The sequence below is a fragment of the Pocillopora damicornis genome, chromosome 14 (assembly GCF_964200805.1).
Source record: "Pocillopora damicornis chromosome 14, jaPocDami1.2, whole genome shotgun sequence".
In the NCBI taxonomy this organism is placed as follows: domain Eukaryota; kingdom Metazoa; phylum Cnidaria; class Anthozoa; order Scleractinia; family Pocilloporidae; genus Pocillopora; species Pocillopora damicornis.
Window position 1 is genome coordinate 1,601,081 of NC_142683.1, and position 15,679 is coordinate 1,616,759.

At 37.4% G+C, this 15,679-nt stretch overlaps 2 protein-coding genes and 1 non-coding gene across 3 annotated transcripts; all 3 read right to left on the reverse strand.

Moving 5' to 3' along the window:
• Positions 1 to 811: 811 nt before the first annotated feature.
• On the reverse strand, positions 812 to 2,397 carry LOC113664171 (protein phosphatase 1 regulatory subunit 27). The gene has a single exon (XM_027179765.2). It carries the CDS (start codon positions 2,026 to 2,028, stop codon positions 1,558 to 1,560), a length of 471 nt encoding a protein of 156 aa, XP_027035566.2. The 5' UTR covers positions 2,029 to 2,397; the 3' UTR covers positions 812 to 1,557.
• Positions 2,398 to 4,623: 2,226 nt separating this feature from the next.
• Positions 4,624 to 15,239, reverse strand: LOC113664175 (serine/threonine-protein phosphatase 5). The gene is made up of 16 exons (XM_089194235.1): positions 15,105 to 15,239; positions 13,543 to 13,712; positions 12,882 to 12,953; positions 11,969 to 12,113; positions 11,221 to 11,342; positions 10,298 to 10,363; positions 10,060 to 10,158; positions 8,912 to 9,017; positions 8,033 to 8,097; positions 7,846 to 7,923; positions 7,510 to 7,597; positions 6,669 to 6,709; positions 6,456 to 6,540; positions 6,177 to 6,270; positions 5,212 to 5,290; positions 4,624 to 5,075 (listed from the first exon to the last, which is right to left on the reverse strand). The coding sequence occupies exons 1-16, from the start codon at positions 15,190 to 15,192 to the stop codon at positions 5,010 to 5,012; spliced, it is 1,464 nt and encodes a 487-aa protein (XP_089050361.1). The 5' UTR covers positions 15,193 to 15,239; the 3' UTR covers positions 4,624 to 5,009.
• LOC113664179 (small Cajal body-specific RNA 8) lies at positions 11,718 to 11,848 on the reverse strand. The gene has a single exon (XR_003445609.2).
• Positions 15,240 to 15,679: the final 440 nt, after the last annotated feature.

Below are 15,679 nucleotides of genomic sequence, written 5' to 3' on the forward strand. Positions count from 1 at the left end.
TACGTTACAGAAACTTGGCGGATTTAACATTAACAAAGAATTTAGCGTTCAACCGCTGAAGTCGTAAAGTGGCTCTGTGGACTCTAAAGCCTTTCGTTTGTAAACGCCACATTAACGCCGTATTTCAACCTTAATTAACAGGGACCACAAAAATGCGCTCATTACACGATAAGCTTACATTCAAATGAAGCTATTCGACTTTCAATACATTACTAATGTTAAAACTTTTTATTTTCCATTTAACTTTACCAAAAACTACTTTATATCACAATTAATTAAGCTTACAACGCGTAACATATCGTTTTTTAACGATGAAAACTGCTACGGTCGAACAGCACCTACTACAGTTCCCAAAGTTCTATTTCTTCAAAATTCCCCGGGGAAAAGCACATTTTCGGTATGAAAACAGCTTCAGTTTACATCGTTCAATTGGGACATCTTTAGGTTTGCCAAGTAAAGTATTTTCAATTATTTTTTTAAGATATAGGTCGATATCAGTTCTAGAAAATGTTTACATTAAGAACGCTTTAGATTCCCGAGAAAAGTCTCGAAAATTTTGCTGTTGCATTTGAAAATGCGTAGCAAGGCTTTGCGAAGATATGAAGTACTGAAGTTCTCGTTGACGAGAAGGAAAACTCCTTTCAACGAGCAAATCTCGCCACTGACGAGCACTTTTCGTCAATGTCAGCTGATCACAGAGAACTAAAATGGTTGCTCTCGGGTCGAAAAGGAAATGGTGCTGTTGCAAACTGATTATTAAACCCTTCGGCAGGAATTCCTACACTAAGCAAAACAATTCACACACGGAACATCGTTTTAAACTGATCCTTTAATTCGCATATAACTTAACAACCTTATCATGAATGAGCCCAAACTCTACAATTACATATCGCTTGACTTTGTTGACTTGTTTATGTCTACAAGATTGCTCAATCGACAAAACCGGCGCGTGGTTCATCTTCGAGAGAATTCTTAATTCTTAATAAACGCAAGTCCGCGCTGTTAACTATACAGAATTAAAAGCACCGAGGAAATCTGCGGCATTTGGATGAGCAATAAATATTTTACGGGTTACCCTTTTCCCTAACCTCACTCAGAATAATTGAATATATATTTTACAAGTACTTGATGAAGCGAATTTTCGCAATATTTTGCATTTTATTGCTAGCGACAGCCACATTTAGAACTCGACCCCTCCTTAGAAATGTCTGCTTTTTTTTTAGCCAAAAAGCTTTTGTGATCGGCGTAATTCTCTAACTTATCAGCCGGTGCCTAACGAAAAAGAACAAGGTCGAAAGCTCATCAAAAGCAATGCATTCTTGCTTTTTATATGAATGTAAACATTTCCAGCTCTTTGTTGCCATTACTTTCCCGTTCTGCTGAAGTGTCCCGACGATTCATAGGAGTCTTTGTATCACCGCATTTTCAAAGTGTCTAAAGTAAAACGTCCGTAGGAGCTCTGCTATAGTTTGCATTAAGTTAAGAAGTCAGATTAAAGCAGATTCTGCCTTCTGTATACAAAAATTTGAACAATTTGTTCTCTCCTCACAATCTGTCTCATTTCGCTGCCGCCATGCTTTTTCGTCTTATTTCCTCTGGTGAATGCTTCACCAGCATTTCGATCAAGTCGAAATCGTCCGTTAGATCAACAGGACACTGGCCATCGTAGTTACTGATATCAGGGTTAGCTCCGCTACGAAGGAGAAATTTCGTCACCGCTATATTCCCGGCTGTGACGCTGTGGTGAAGAGGTGTACAACCATCCTCATCTCTCATATTCACATCTGCTCCCAGAGTCACAAGCATGCGAATGCATTTTAAGTTCCCGTCTTTGACAAGCTGATGAAAAGCTGGATTTGCTTGGCCTCCTTGAGTGTTAACCAGCATTTCTGTATCAACACTTGGCCGTTTCAGAAACGAGCACATTTCAGATGGGTCTCCATCTTTGACCATGTCATGGAAAACCAAATCGTGGGGAAATTTCACTCGACGATCCATAATCTCCTTGACTGGGTTGTAGCTTGGCATTAAAAGTCTGTCTTCTTTCACAGTGTCCCTGGAACAACAAGTTTTTCTCGGACTTTCGACCGCAAGGATGTTTCCCTTCGCTTTCTGATCAATAGGCGCGCTCGCCTTTCAATACAGATGTGTTATGACTCTTGTATCGGGTGCAAAATGTTTTGTATTTGATATCTGAAGAGTTTACTTACGAACGGAAGACAAAGAGACTCTTTTATTATATTTTTCCAAACAGAATAGCTCTAACTGAAAGCTAATTGGTTAGTTTATGGACCCTGTTTACTTAATTCTTTCATACGTGATTGGCAAATTATTTCTTTACGTAATATCAGAGACAGACCGTGAATTAATAAACCAATGTGACGTCAGGTGTCAGAAAAAAGATTGCAATTTCTATATCTTTTGAAGAGGGGAACTGGAAAAATGAGCTAAAGATAGAAAGTGCTCTTTTGTACACTTTACAAAACCTCTTCAGTGTTATTTTGAAGTCAACAAAGTTTAACATGGAAAGGAAATTGAGGAAAATTTTAGTTTGTAAATGTGGTAGTCAGGTTTTATCTGACAGCTTGAAATTGTGTTCCAAATTAAGCTTTTGCATTTAACGCCGGCTAACTAAACAGTGTAAGACAACCACTGAATCACACAGACAAAATCCGCTTCCCTTTAGATCACAATTACGTACAAAGGATTTTCTCATGAAGGAAGAAGGGATTAACTTTATCTGAGACGCACTCGGACAATAACAACTTTGCGTTCGAAATTAAAATTAAAGGCTCATAAAAGGCTTAACCTTTTCTGAGTAGCGGGGTCGTAAATGTTTTCTTACTATATGGATCGGAGTAAACTAACCCTGGCGGCTCAAATTTTGGCTTTGTTGCGGTCTGACAGCTTCGGAAGTGGAAAATATGCAATTAATTGTGGCGACTTCAAAAACGTTTTGAGTGGTTTTATCTGTTATTTGAATTCAGTGGTTTACCACACAATAAAACTCTTACGTAGAAACTAAGCTGGAAAACACCACAGATGTGCTTTAACCCTAGTTATTTTACAGTTTAATCCTTCACACCCAACGATCAGTATCCATATTCTCCATACTGTTCTCTATACATCTCCTACGGTGCTGACAGGGAGAATTTGTTCAACCAATAAGAGGTTCTTTAGTTGGTGATCATTTCCTTTATTCTCATGACCTTAATGTGTGATTCAGGGATGATATTGTAAGGAGAAATTAGATGCGAGTCACTCGTATGGGTTTAAGGGTTAAAACAATTGAAACTGTTTTTAAGTGTAGAGGTAAGATATTCAATACAAAAGAGTACTTGTCAACACTTAGGAGGTCAAATTTCACAGAAAAAAGATTTTTCCAAAATATTACGTAAACAAAGGCTTCCTGACAATCAATCAAGTATTAAATTAATCTTACAGTAGTCATGTTTAAATCAGTAATGAAAACCCTGTTACTGTGATACTGAGAGCCATTATTGCAGCTATACGCTCAGGGAGTATTTTGAAAACAAAGTGTGATACGAAAGTCTTCCTCTTCAAAAAGGGTAATTGTAAAACTGAAATTGTACATCTGAAATGATAGAACCTCTCTCACCAATAAACCTTTATGCCTTTGATTGGTTTATTTGCACGTGTGCTGTAACACGCTTCATAAAAATGTATGTGCAAGACAAGTGACACGTGTCCACGAGGATGTGGAGTACTCAGACAGAAAAAAAAACGCTGTCTGATCACGTCTAGTTGACACGATTTAGAGGAAACGAAAGGTTCAGAAAACAAGCTTACAATCACGCACAGGGCTGTAGAAAGAGTGGCAAATTTGGTGGCGACCTAATCACCACGGCCTATTGGCAGCTGGCTGAAAGCTGCCATTTTGAAACCCGAGAGTTGGGCACTGAGTCGATGCCACTATACTTATCGAAGCACTTTCTGGAGATTAGTAACGTGAAAGACAAATAATCGAGATTATTTTTTCTGGATTTATTTCCATAGTCAGACAGAGTTTTTCAAATAGAAATTCTTTAATAAAATTCACTTCCCCAAAATCTTAAATTCCCCAAAGAATAAATAGTGGATATCCTATTCAGAGGTTATGTCACCTTCAGCTAAACCAGACGCTTTCTCTGTTTCATTTTCCGCCATTATGTTGTACATACGTGATGCGAAATTTACGTTTATTGTTTACAATTCTTGGTGTTAGTAATCAGGCATGTCTTCAAATTCTCGCATCTTGAACAGAAGTGGTCTTAAATTGATAATTTCGTGGAAAATGCTTATTTCAAAAATGGTTTTTTTTCTGTTTGAAGAAAAAACTGCGGAGAAGGCATCTCGATTGAGTGTGTGTCGTAAATCTAAATAAAAGTATACGTAATCATAACAGCCAATCAACTGAAAGGTGAATACCACAAGGGGCCAATCAGAATTCAATTCGAGTGGCCAAGATTCATTTGGCTGTTAGTTTTACATTTGATTGGTTGAGAGTAGCGTGAGTTTTCTGGACCGAGCACATAGTGAAGGAACGCCAAAACAATACAATTCCTAATCTTTTGTGAGACTCAATAGAAATTTTCCCTCAACATGACGAGAAAACAAAACATCTTCTGAAACTTTTATTCGGAAGAGAATGTCTCATCAATAAATCAGTCACTGAGTTAAACAACTGTTCGCGTTACTTTGGTGACCGACCAAGCCTGGTGGAGGAATTTCGACAAAATATCGTTCTGTAGGGTCAATCGGGTTGACCACTTATGTAGCAGTCACACGATGTTTACAGATGAAGGAAGCCAGTTCCTAGCTTGTGGATATGTAATGAACATGGAAGGTTCTTCACGTGACAAACGATTCCAGAAACCGTATAAATGATTTAAATGAGGGCGCTTGAGTGTGCTTGACTGATTGAAGTAGATATGCCATGTCACGCGTCACGAAGTCAACCAGGCGGGAGGTGTCTGCAGTTAAGTTATAGGGTGGAACTCTCATACCAGTTACATGAATCCAAACATAGACATCAAGGAGTTCGCATAAGCCATGGGTTTCACGTCTGGGTGAGGCTGAGTACGAAAAAAGAAGAAGAGGAGTTGAAATACCCCTGGGGCATGTTACCCAAATAACTGGGGTATCCCCGCTTCCCCCCCCTCCCCTCCAGCCGTCAGGACGACGATAACAAAATCAAAACCTTGAACTTACCACAGCATCGTATGTTGTGTAGTTAGGTTTCGTGTCTGTTCCCATTGTGATAAACGCTCCTTTGTTTCCCATTTCATCACTGTTAAAGTAAACTCACGTTAAATAAGGAAAAGGATAAAGAAAAGTAAAGAATAAAAAGCTGCAAAGGTAGCAATACACTAAAAAACATTCCTAAGTATTTTTTTTACACTAAATTCTTCACTAACAAATTTTTGGTTACAAAACGTTACCAAAAACTCTTCAGTGCCTTGCACGCCTTACTACAGGTAACTTCACGCGTGAGTTTAGTTCCCACATCCAAAAAAAAAGGGAAAATTCCATTTATATTAACGCGTTGGGTTGTGCTGTTCTTATGATGATGTAATTGGCGGTTGTGCCCGGAGAGTGACTAAGAGAGAATTTCTCCTTACAATATCGATACAATATCAAGCATAGAAGTGATGATCCTATACCAAATTCTCCAAATTGACATCGTAAGAATTGTATGACAGACAGTAAGGAGAATTACTAATGGGATCTTGGGAGTTAAAGGGTTAAGGTGAAACCCAAACATGAGAGCTTGCGCAAGCTTAATGGACGGCAGTAAGAGGCCTTCTAGGCGGCGGTAGACCACCAGTAACTGGCTTTTAATAGACTCTTGAGAATTACACTGTCAGCAAACTTGACAACCACAAGTATTTTAAGGGGGAGGAGGTAACCCTCTCATTCCCAAGATCTCATTAGTAATTCTCCTTACTGTCTGCCATGTGACTCTTATGATATTGATTCTGAGAATTGGGTTTTGAATTAATGAATAATCTCCTACTTTATATTTTCACCAAATTCTCGTCACGTTTCTGCCTAGTATTGTATTGATATTGTAGGGAGAAATTCTGTATTGGTCATTTATGGGAGTTAAAGGGTTCAAAGCGTGAAAGAAGCGCATTTGTGGCTTTGTATTTTCAGAAATCATCCACACAACTGACCAATAATTTGGAGCGGAAAAGACGGTGATGCATTTTCCATCGTGTGCGATCTCGTAGCCTTGCGGCTTAACCTCGTGACTTCTGATGATGTATTCTGTGATACAGCAAAACAAAAACCGGTAGAAACAAAATTAAAACTTATCACAACAAATCAGCACCATAAAAAACCAAAGCAGAAACGAGGAAAGTACTCCAAGCGCGGAAGAGCCTGGTAACCATTACCAGAAGCACATTTGCTTTGATTCTAACAAAATTATACAAAACAAAAGAGGGACTCACCAAGATTGTTATTTTTGCAGAATTGTTCCGTTACATCCGGGCCAAATTGTACACCAACTCCACGCTTACTTGGTGATCGACCAGGCTGTGGGGAATGATAAGTCAGTATTATTTAACGTCTCTACAGGTAATATGAAGGTTAAGCTATGCAAGAGGAGACGAAAATTCAAGGCAAATTGAAGTATCTCTTTTCTACAAGAGACGAATCCATACCTCTGGCTGCGGATCCGACCATAACAATTCACACATCAGACCTGCAGAATAGAGCGGATTATCAGTTGGAGATGTGTTCTTTGACTGACTGACTCTACTACTAACTCACATTGTACTGACTACCTGGCTGACTGGCTCAGTGGTTAACTGACTGATTGATTGACTGACTGCCTGACTGACTTACTGACTAACTGAACGACTGACTGACTGATTGACGAACTAACTGAATGACTGGCTGACTGGCTGACTGACTGAACGACTGATTAAAGGGGGCAAGTTTCTAAAGAAACTTTGGTGCTGCGTCAGTGGGAGAGTATGACAGGGTAATTTAGTGTTAACAACTGAGTCGAAAACGTAAATTGGCCATCGTAAAGAGTCAAAAGACTCACGTTTCGAGCGTTAGCCCTTCGTCAGAGCAATTGACTAACTGACTAGCTGACTGACTGATTGATTAACTGAGTGACTGACTGACAGACTGTTTAATTGACTAGCTGACTGACTGACTGACTGGCTGACTGACTGATCAGCTGACTGACCCACTACCTGAATGACTGACCGACAGAGCGATCATGATTACCTAACTAGCTGGTCAATAAAGGGGGTAAGTTTCTAAAGAAACTGTGGTGCTGCGTTGGTGAGAGAGTATAGCAAGGTAATTTAGTATTATCAATTGAGTTGATAACGTAAATTGGCCAACGTAAAGAGTTTCAAAGCTGACGCTCCAAACGTCAGCTCTTAAACTCTTTACGGTGGCCAATTTACGTTATCAACTCAACTGATCAATAGATTCACCGACATCCCAACCAACCGAATACTTCAAACCAAGTTATGTGGTAATTACCCTCTTCTCCAGGCTGTCTATTTCTGTCGATAGTTTTCAGTTCCTCAAGCTTAACATCATCCCTTTTAAACAATCCGCCATGCATAACCTCCGGAAAGAAAACAAAGTGAAAATGAAATTTTTAGGAATTTAATCACTCTGACTGGTACTCCAGAAGAGGCCCGATTTTAAAATTCACTTTAAATTGCCGTTGTGGCTCTCGAGCAAACGTGCAAGTCCAAGTTTTTGACAAATAGCATGTGAAAATAGCATCGTCACAAATCTTCCAGCGTGCAGAGAAACCCACGTCCTGCAACGCTAATAGTGAGAGGCTACGTGAAAATCAACCTGCCTTACCAGCACTTTCTGGTTTATAAGGTGACAAAGAGGCAACCAGTTGTACACTTCTGTAAAGAGGTCAGACATATCGGCAGTATATGTAACACAATGTTAAGGTCAATACGCATTTCCAAAGGAAAACTTTGATCGAAAACACATCGGAAAAACTACAGTCTGAAAGTGGACAACAGATTGGTACAAAAGGATATTTTGACTTCACTTCTCCTTCGAATCCATACATTTGATTCATGTAAACACTTTCGTGGTTACCTGTGAAAAAAGTGGATAGTTACAAATTTAATGTTAAAATTTATCGATCGTACAATGTCTCTTAACCCTTTACACCCTAACATCAGTGTACAAATTCTCTATACTGTTCACGATCGTTCTTGATATATTTCCTACATTACTTACAAGGAGAATTTGTTTAACAATCAAGAGCTTCTTATTTTCATAACCTTAATGTTTGATTCAGGGGTGATACTGTTGGAAGAAATTAGATGCTTGTCACTGTTAGGAGTAAAAGGTAAAATGGTCGATGCAACTGAATGGAAACGATACTGGTTACTTCTGATCAAAAACAACACACCCTCATTCTGGTCTGTACTTCTCCCTACCACCTGCAACACACCTCCTTAAAAAATTGATTAGGGGAACTTGGCATTAAATCAAGATACAGCCTCTTTATTTTTTCTTTCTAAATATGTCTTATAGAAGATGATACTAGTTATTAGTGATCAAAACAACACACCCCGACTTAGTCTGTAATTCTCCCTACCATCAGCAACATATCTCCTTAAAAATTGATGAGGAGAACATAGCATTGCATCAAGATACAGACTCTTGATAACCAGTTTTGTCTATTTGTGCTACCTCTTTAAAAGCCAACTGGAGTCACAAGAAGAAAACAAAATACCAACTAAAGTTTGCTTCACATCCATCTTGTGAAGTCCTAGCTCAATTGGTAATGTTGGAAAGCACATAATAATCTAAATTGTTCACAGCTTCCTTTTTCTGCTGTTTCTTTAATTGAATTCCACCTACAAGGATCATTTAATTATAAATTTGAATAAGAATCACTCACCTCGCGACATAAAAAAGTGATCAGGATACAAAAGTTTGAAACTGAAAAGTGTAAAAATGACTTCACATGAAAATGATCCCCTGTCAACAAAGTCTCCGTTAAATAGCTATGGTTTTGTGAAGGAAAAATTCCTTTTTTTGAACCCAACAAGTAAAACTTTAATCTGTTATGTAATTCATAGATTGCAGTGCAGGTGGCTAATTGCCCCACCCTTCCCCCTCTCCTTCCTTTAGATTGTCACTCACCCCCTTGATACAAAATGTTTCCTCTCCCCAGCTTTCCACTGTTGCAAAAATCAAAGATGGCAGCGATAGTTTTTTACCAGGAAAATACTGAGTACTCTGTTGCCAAAATTACACCTGTTCTGCTGGCTACAACTTGAAATCACCTTTCACTCTTTTCTTAACCTAAGTATTTCTTAACAATTTCTGAAGTGGTGAGAAATTTTCAATCTCTAAGGGGTTGAAAATTCCAAAGCTCTACAAATAGCATATAGTTTATGAAAATGCATGTTTTGTTCATGCCATCAAAACATCAATGTGAAAGTAACACCCTGTACACATTTGAAATAACATCAGAAGGATAAAAAAAATATGTGTTGAAAAAATACAAATATATGAATATCATATAATTGAACTGGGGATTGATGAACAATCGCAAGAGTGATCTTGACAGTAATAAACACTACCAGCTCCCAGTTGGCTTGTAAGTTCAGTTAGAGGAGCCCTGCAGAGGTCATGGGTTCAACTCCTGTACAGGCCTAATTTTTTTCCAGCTCTATTTTCACTATGCAGTGTTCATTACTACAAAGATCACTCTCACTTTCGTTTGTTAATGACTTTCATATATTCACGGCCATTCATTTGTCACCTCACAGGTTTATTACAAACCAACAAAATGACCAGCTCCCAGTTGGCTTATTAGCTCAGTTGGTAGAGCACTGCACTGATATTGCAGAGGTCCTAAGTTTAACTCCCATACAGGTTTGATTTTTTTCAGGCCTTATTTTCATTACTGCTTAATAAGTGGTGTTCATTAATGCAAAGATGATGTTCACCTTCGTTTAATAAAATACATATCAAACATTGTAATTTTTCACTTGATTTTTTTGAAACTAAGAAATTCATGGATAGTAATAAAAAAGATACATAAGGGTTTTCAGTGGAAGGGTATCCATTTAGATTGAAGACATTTAAAAGATCATAAAACTGCCCATGTATGTCACCACACACTGTGAACCTTCCATTCTGTGAAGAAAACAGAAAAACCATAAAATCAGTATTGAGAACACATTAAAAATAAATTAAGCAACATGTTCCAAACAAGCAGAAATAGATGTTTTAGCATCTTCTCTGGTGAATTTTTACATCAAAGTTAGAGACTTACCTCTGGGATAGAAATTTCAACCATTGACGGCTGTTTCTCAAATATCTTTTTAACCTCTACTAAAATCTGAAAAAGGAAAATTGAAATTCTAGCAACAAACAGTGTGGTGGGGAATCATTAATCCTTTAACTTCCAAGTTCTGATTATTAACCCTCCCATCTATCTGCTACACATGTCCATGTAAATTAGTTTGGGGAATTTTATGTTAGATCAAGATAACAACTTCTGATGAGTGTAAGTATTCTCAAAACCCATTTGCAAGATAATTTATGGATATTAAGGGAGAAAAGGTACAGTCTGTACTCGAGCCTGTTGGCCCACCCAGCTGGAGCTTATCCTAGTTTCCTTACCATGAAGCAACTAGGGGCACCGCTAATCCCCCCCTGGATGGGAAGCTATTCCATCACAAGGTTACCTAACAGCATTTCATCAAACTTCCCTGACAATTTGCTGGCATCCATTTATACTCCTGGATGGAGAGAGGCACTGTGAGAGTAGATCAGTGTCTTGCTTAAGAACACAACACTAAGACTTGATCAGGTCTTGAACCCAGACCACTCGACCCGGAGTCCAACGCACTGGCCATTAAGCTACTGGTTCTCCCACCAAGAATTTACATGTTAATCCTTTAACTCCCAAGATCTCATCAGTAATTCTCCTTACTGTCTGCCAAATGATTCTGATTGTGTTAGTTTGAAGAATTTGGTATGGGATTGATTAGTAATCCCACAATTGTTATTTATCTTTATTCTCATCACTTGCCTGCATGATATTGTATACAAATTCTGTCCTGGTCACTCTCCGGAATTTAAGGGTTAATTACTTTTTGGAGTAAAATAGAGTTAACAGAAAACTGTCAGAATGAGCATATAGGCGCACAGAAATACCACCTTTCGTTCCACCAAACAAGAACAAAATGCTACCTTGTATGCATATTTCTTGTGTATTTTCTTCTGATCTTTAAATCTTTCAATTAGATCCTCTACAAATTCCTTAGTGATTCCCTCAGGACTCAATCTTGGACCATCATAGTCATCTTCAACCACTAAAGTCAACAAAAGCAATTTTGAAAAATATATCCATTAAATTTGCTTAAGTTTAAAAATGAGCTATTTACAAGGCAAAAATATTGTTAGGAGGTAAAAACCAAATGTTTGCAATGCTACATCGTCATCAGGGTAATTCTATTTTTGCCTTGTAAATAGCTCATTAATAATATTTACAATAGATAAAAACTAATTTTAGCTTGCCAAACCACTATTGCCGAGCTAAGATCATAAATACATGGCATCAATTTTTAAAAAAATCCATAAAAAATTTTTCACTGTTATTTTTGGACTCATGCAACAACTTTGCCAAAGGACTGCTCATAGTCTGTGGAAAGGCAAATGAATTAGACAATTTGAGGGAAGAGGTGGAAATCTGTAAGCTCCGTATCTGTCTGTATGGCTGTTTCTTGAGCAAAATACAGTCATCAGAGAGCTGTGTTCATTTAGGGAGTTTAGTGATGAACACATCAATAACAACTTTGTGTCATGTATCAAACTCCCAGACTCAGCAGGGGTATTACTGAAAAAGCTGTCATAAAATCATGGCAGACTTCATTATCATTTTCCTGGATTGGTCCAAATTAAAGTAGACCTTTGATTTTTTGTTCCTAGATTCACTTACCCATTGAATCTAAATCTAAAGAATCAGCCACAGATTTGCTGTCATCCACTGCAATAGCTTTCTCAAAAGCTTGCCTTTGTACAATCTTCTTGCATTCTGTGAACTTCAGATTGGCATCTTTATCTTTTGGTCTAAATTTCTTCACCTTTGAAGAGGCAAAAAACTGTTTTTCAACCACACAGAAAATATATTTGAACACTGTTCTTTCTTAACCATTTTATCACAGAGATTTAAATTTCAACTTCATGTTTGCACTGTACTAGGTGACGCAACTGATATTTTACATCTGACCAGTCTTATTTGCATGACACCACTTGAGCAGACATAATCGTCTCTTGTCTGGACAAATGATGCCAATTTTCAACTGATTGTTAAAAGTAATCTAGGAATTCATTGGTTTTCTTCCTTGCTCTTTGTGAAAATTTGCAGCTGCTTTTCACTAAACACATGTAAAACTGACCTAATCATGACTTGGTTTAAGTCAAGTTTTCCCCTGGTCTAGTATTTCTCAGTTAACCTTTTACCTTCAACCTCTAAGTAAGACAAGAACCTAATTTCTTCTTACAATATCACCCCTGAATTGAACATTAGGAACATCTTGATTGTTAAACAAATTCTCCTTGTCAGCACCTTAGAAAATGTATGGAGAACAGCATAGAGAATGTAGATTCTGATGATAAGGTGTAAAAGATCAACTTCCAAAATCCAATGAGTGATATTCTCCCAACAGACTGCCATACATATGCTTGTAAATTAGATAGGAGACTTAAGTGCTTCATCAGGATAACAAGTCTCACTGATAAGCATGCGTATTCTCATAACCTGTCTGCAAGATAACATATTGGAATTTCAAGGAAAATTAATGTGTATATCACTTCTGAGAGCCAAAGGGTTACTCAAGATATCTACCTACCATTTCATAATCCTTGAGGCTTAGTTTGAATTTTCCAAGGGCCATATATGCAGATGCTCTTCTGTAATATGCCTAAAATTCAGAAGAAAAAAAAGCAATTGTACATTATCTCTATTAACATTTGCCATTACATTTTGATTCAATAGAGAATGAAAATAGGCAAATATTAATAGAATTTGGTCACCAAATAAATATAAATGTTTAATTCATTTTTCTTGAGCCCTAACTTGAATAAGCAGGTGCTGTGTTTTGTTAAAGTGCCCATAGTGACAAATAGAATTACAAAAACAGTTGATAACATGAAAGATTCTTTCCCTGCCAGTCTTCTCTCGAGTCATTTGTATGAATTTAAAGGCAGAGGAATTTAGAATTTTCCCTTCTAAAATTGAAGGTTTTCAGGGGAGCAAAATCTTATAATTTCTGAAATTTTTTAAAGCTTACATCCCTTGCGATACTTTTGGAAAAAGTAACATTTGAGGATATCATTTTGTATGTCATACATATTTTATTAGGAATGAGATTTGGCCATGATTGGTAGGCATAATCTGGTGAAAGATCAACAACTTTGATCTGTAAGGCAATTGAAGATTATACCCAAGGTGTAAAAGCTTCTCGGTAAAACACCTGTTGTGATATTGTTGTTATGGCAATAACACGATACCTTTATGTACTTTTTGTCCAGTTCAATCGCTTTATTAGCATCATCAAGAGCACAGCCATAGTATTCTGTCTTAATATAGCAGAAGCTTCTATTTCCATAATAAGCTGGTACTTTAGGATTCAACTCTATAGCTTTGGAGTAAAGATCAAGAGCTTCACCATACTTCCCCTCTAAAATAAGATGGAGGAAAAAAATATAAATATTGATGAATACATACATTGGACACAAACATTAGCCTTCATTTCAGGCAAAAAGCATGGATAGATATTTATTTTGGAAGACAGAGAAAATATATGTGCTTCTGGCTAAATAACGACTACTGAGTGCATTAACTTTTAAATACTTTGGAAGCATGTATAATTAAACTTCCACACACAGTTTTTCATCCAAAATATATTTTGACTTTTCTGAGCCACTTCAACTCTATTCAACTTGTAATGGAAGAAGACTTTATTCACAATAGACCCAAGTTTGAAAATCTGGGAAATCGCTTAAGGAATATAACCAGATATTTCCAAGTTTTATCTGAGAAAGTTCCAGCCAAGTGATACATTTAACCCTATGAGTGACCAAGACAGAATTTCTCCTTACCATTTCAATACAATATCAAACTGACAAGTAATAATAAAAACAAAAAATATCAACAAGGCTTAGGATACAAGATTATAGGTTGATACAAGACCAAATTCCCCAAACTGAAATCATAAGAATTGTATGGCAGACAGTAAGGAGAATTACTGATGAGATCTCAATTGAAAGGGTTACTAGATAAATGGCTTGTGAGATAAAACATTACCACTTGCCCTATCAAGTTTCATGATACTGAGCTAAGAGTTTATGAACTTGTTCTTGCAACACAATATAAGATATAATTTTCCAGACCTAAATTTCTGAGAATCTTGACAACCGTGGCCAATCATTGAGTTTACATATTATTCTGTCAAAGGATTGCTAAGTTACTTAGCATATCCCTGAAACGAAAGCCAATTGTTTTATTTTTACAAAAATTCAAGTTCGATCTCACTCGAAGTCAAAATTAAATTTTGAGGTTTCCTTCAATTTCATTCTTAATTAGCTCATAAAAATAATTTTTATACAATTATCACGAATCCTTTTTGCAAAGTTGAAACAGAATCCGAGTGCCCGTTCCAATGTACAAATGTTTGCGAAAACGTATTCCTAAAAAGTTCAAGTTTTCCTTCGTTTTATCAATCAAACAGAGAGTTACATTTACAGATGTGAAATTGATCGATGATCGGTGAGATAAACGAACACTACACTAGATCAATAAAATTGCGATGAATAATCTGAATGTTGCATAAGTTTAACACTAACTTTTTAATCTTAGGGAGTAAAACAGTGGGCATGATTAAGACAAAACAGATGCATGTTTCCTTTTACTTTTCCAAATAAAAATACCGGCCGGTTGCATAAACATATTTCGGTATCATGCATGCTTTCCAAAAATTTTTTTGCTGAGTCCAGTTCGAGACACCCGTTTCCTGTCAATCGTTCAGTTTTTAAGTAAAAAAAAAATCGCCTCCTCACTGATCAAGACCTACCTTTGAAATATTTATTTGCCTCTAATTTGTACTCTTCGGCCTTCACCTCCTCCTCTGCCAATTCTCCGTTTGCCTTCTCGTCCGCCATTTTTGCTCTCCTTGTCAGTTCCAGGCTTTCTCCTACAACCAACAAGCACTTTGACAGGCCAGTGATTTAGGGGGAGGGGAGGGGAGGGTGTGGAATGAGTTGGGGAAATGAACTAAATGTAAAAGATTGTTTCAAGGCTAAGAGCTGGCAAATTGAAGGCAATAAAAACAAAATATTTTTATAAAGGGAGTATTAATTTAGGGAAGAAGTGATTGTTAGAGAGGGTCTGGAAACAATGGCCAAAAGTAGGACAATTGTGAACTTGCGGGAGTCAGGGAGCAGGGGCAGAAACCATGGGGAATCAGTATAACGCAGATAAGCTTTACTGATGGGTGAAGGCACAGAGAAAGGGAGAGCAACATTAGAAGATGTGCCTGGAGGATACTGGAAGGTCTAGTTCAAATTGTAGTTTGAAATGCTGATGAGGTAGTCTCCTTTGAAATGTCACACAACATCAGCCAGGGAAGAGCCTTCTAAGAGAAGTAGT

What these genes read in the sequence shown, in the direction of transcription:
- LOC113664171 (XM_027179765.2), bottom strand. Translation starts at nt 2,028, where the DNA reads ATGCCAAGCTACAACCCAGTCAAGGAGATTATGGATCGTCGAGTGAAA.
- LOC113664175 (XM_089194235.1), bottom strand. Translation starts at nt 15,192, where the DNA reads ATGGCGGACGAGAAGGCAAACGGAGAATTGGCAGAGGAGGAGGTGAAG. An exon ending in GGTCGGATCCGCAGCCAGAG is followed by an intron (nt 6,541 to 6,668) that starts GTATGGATTCGT and finishes CATTCCCCACAG; the next exon opens with CCTGGTCGATCACCAAGTAA. An exon ending in ACACAACATACGATGCTGTG is followed by an intron (nt 5,076 to 5,211) that starts GTAAGTTCAAGG and finishes TTTCGTACTCAG; the next exon opens with CCTCACCCAGACGTGAAACC.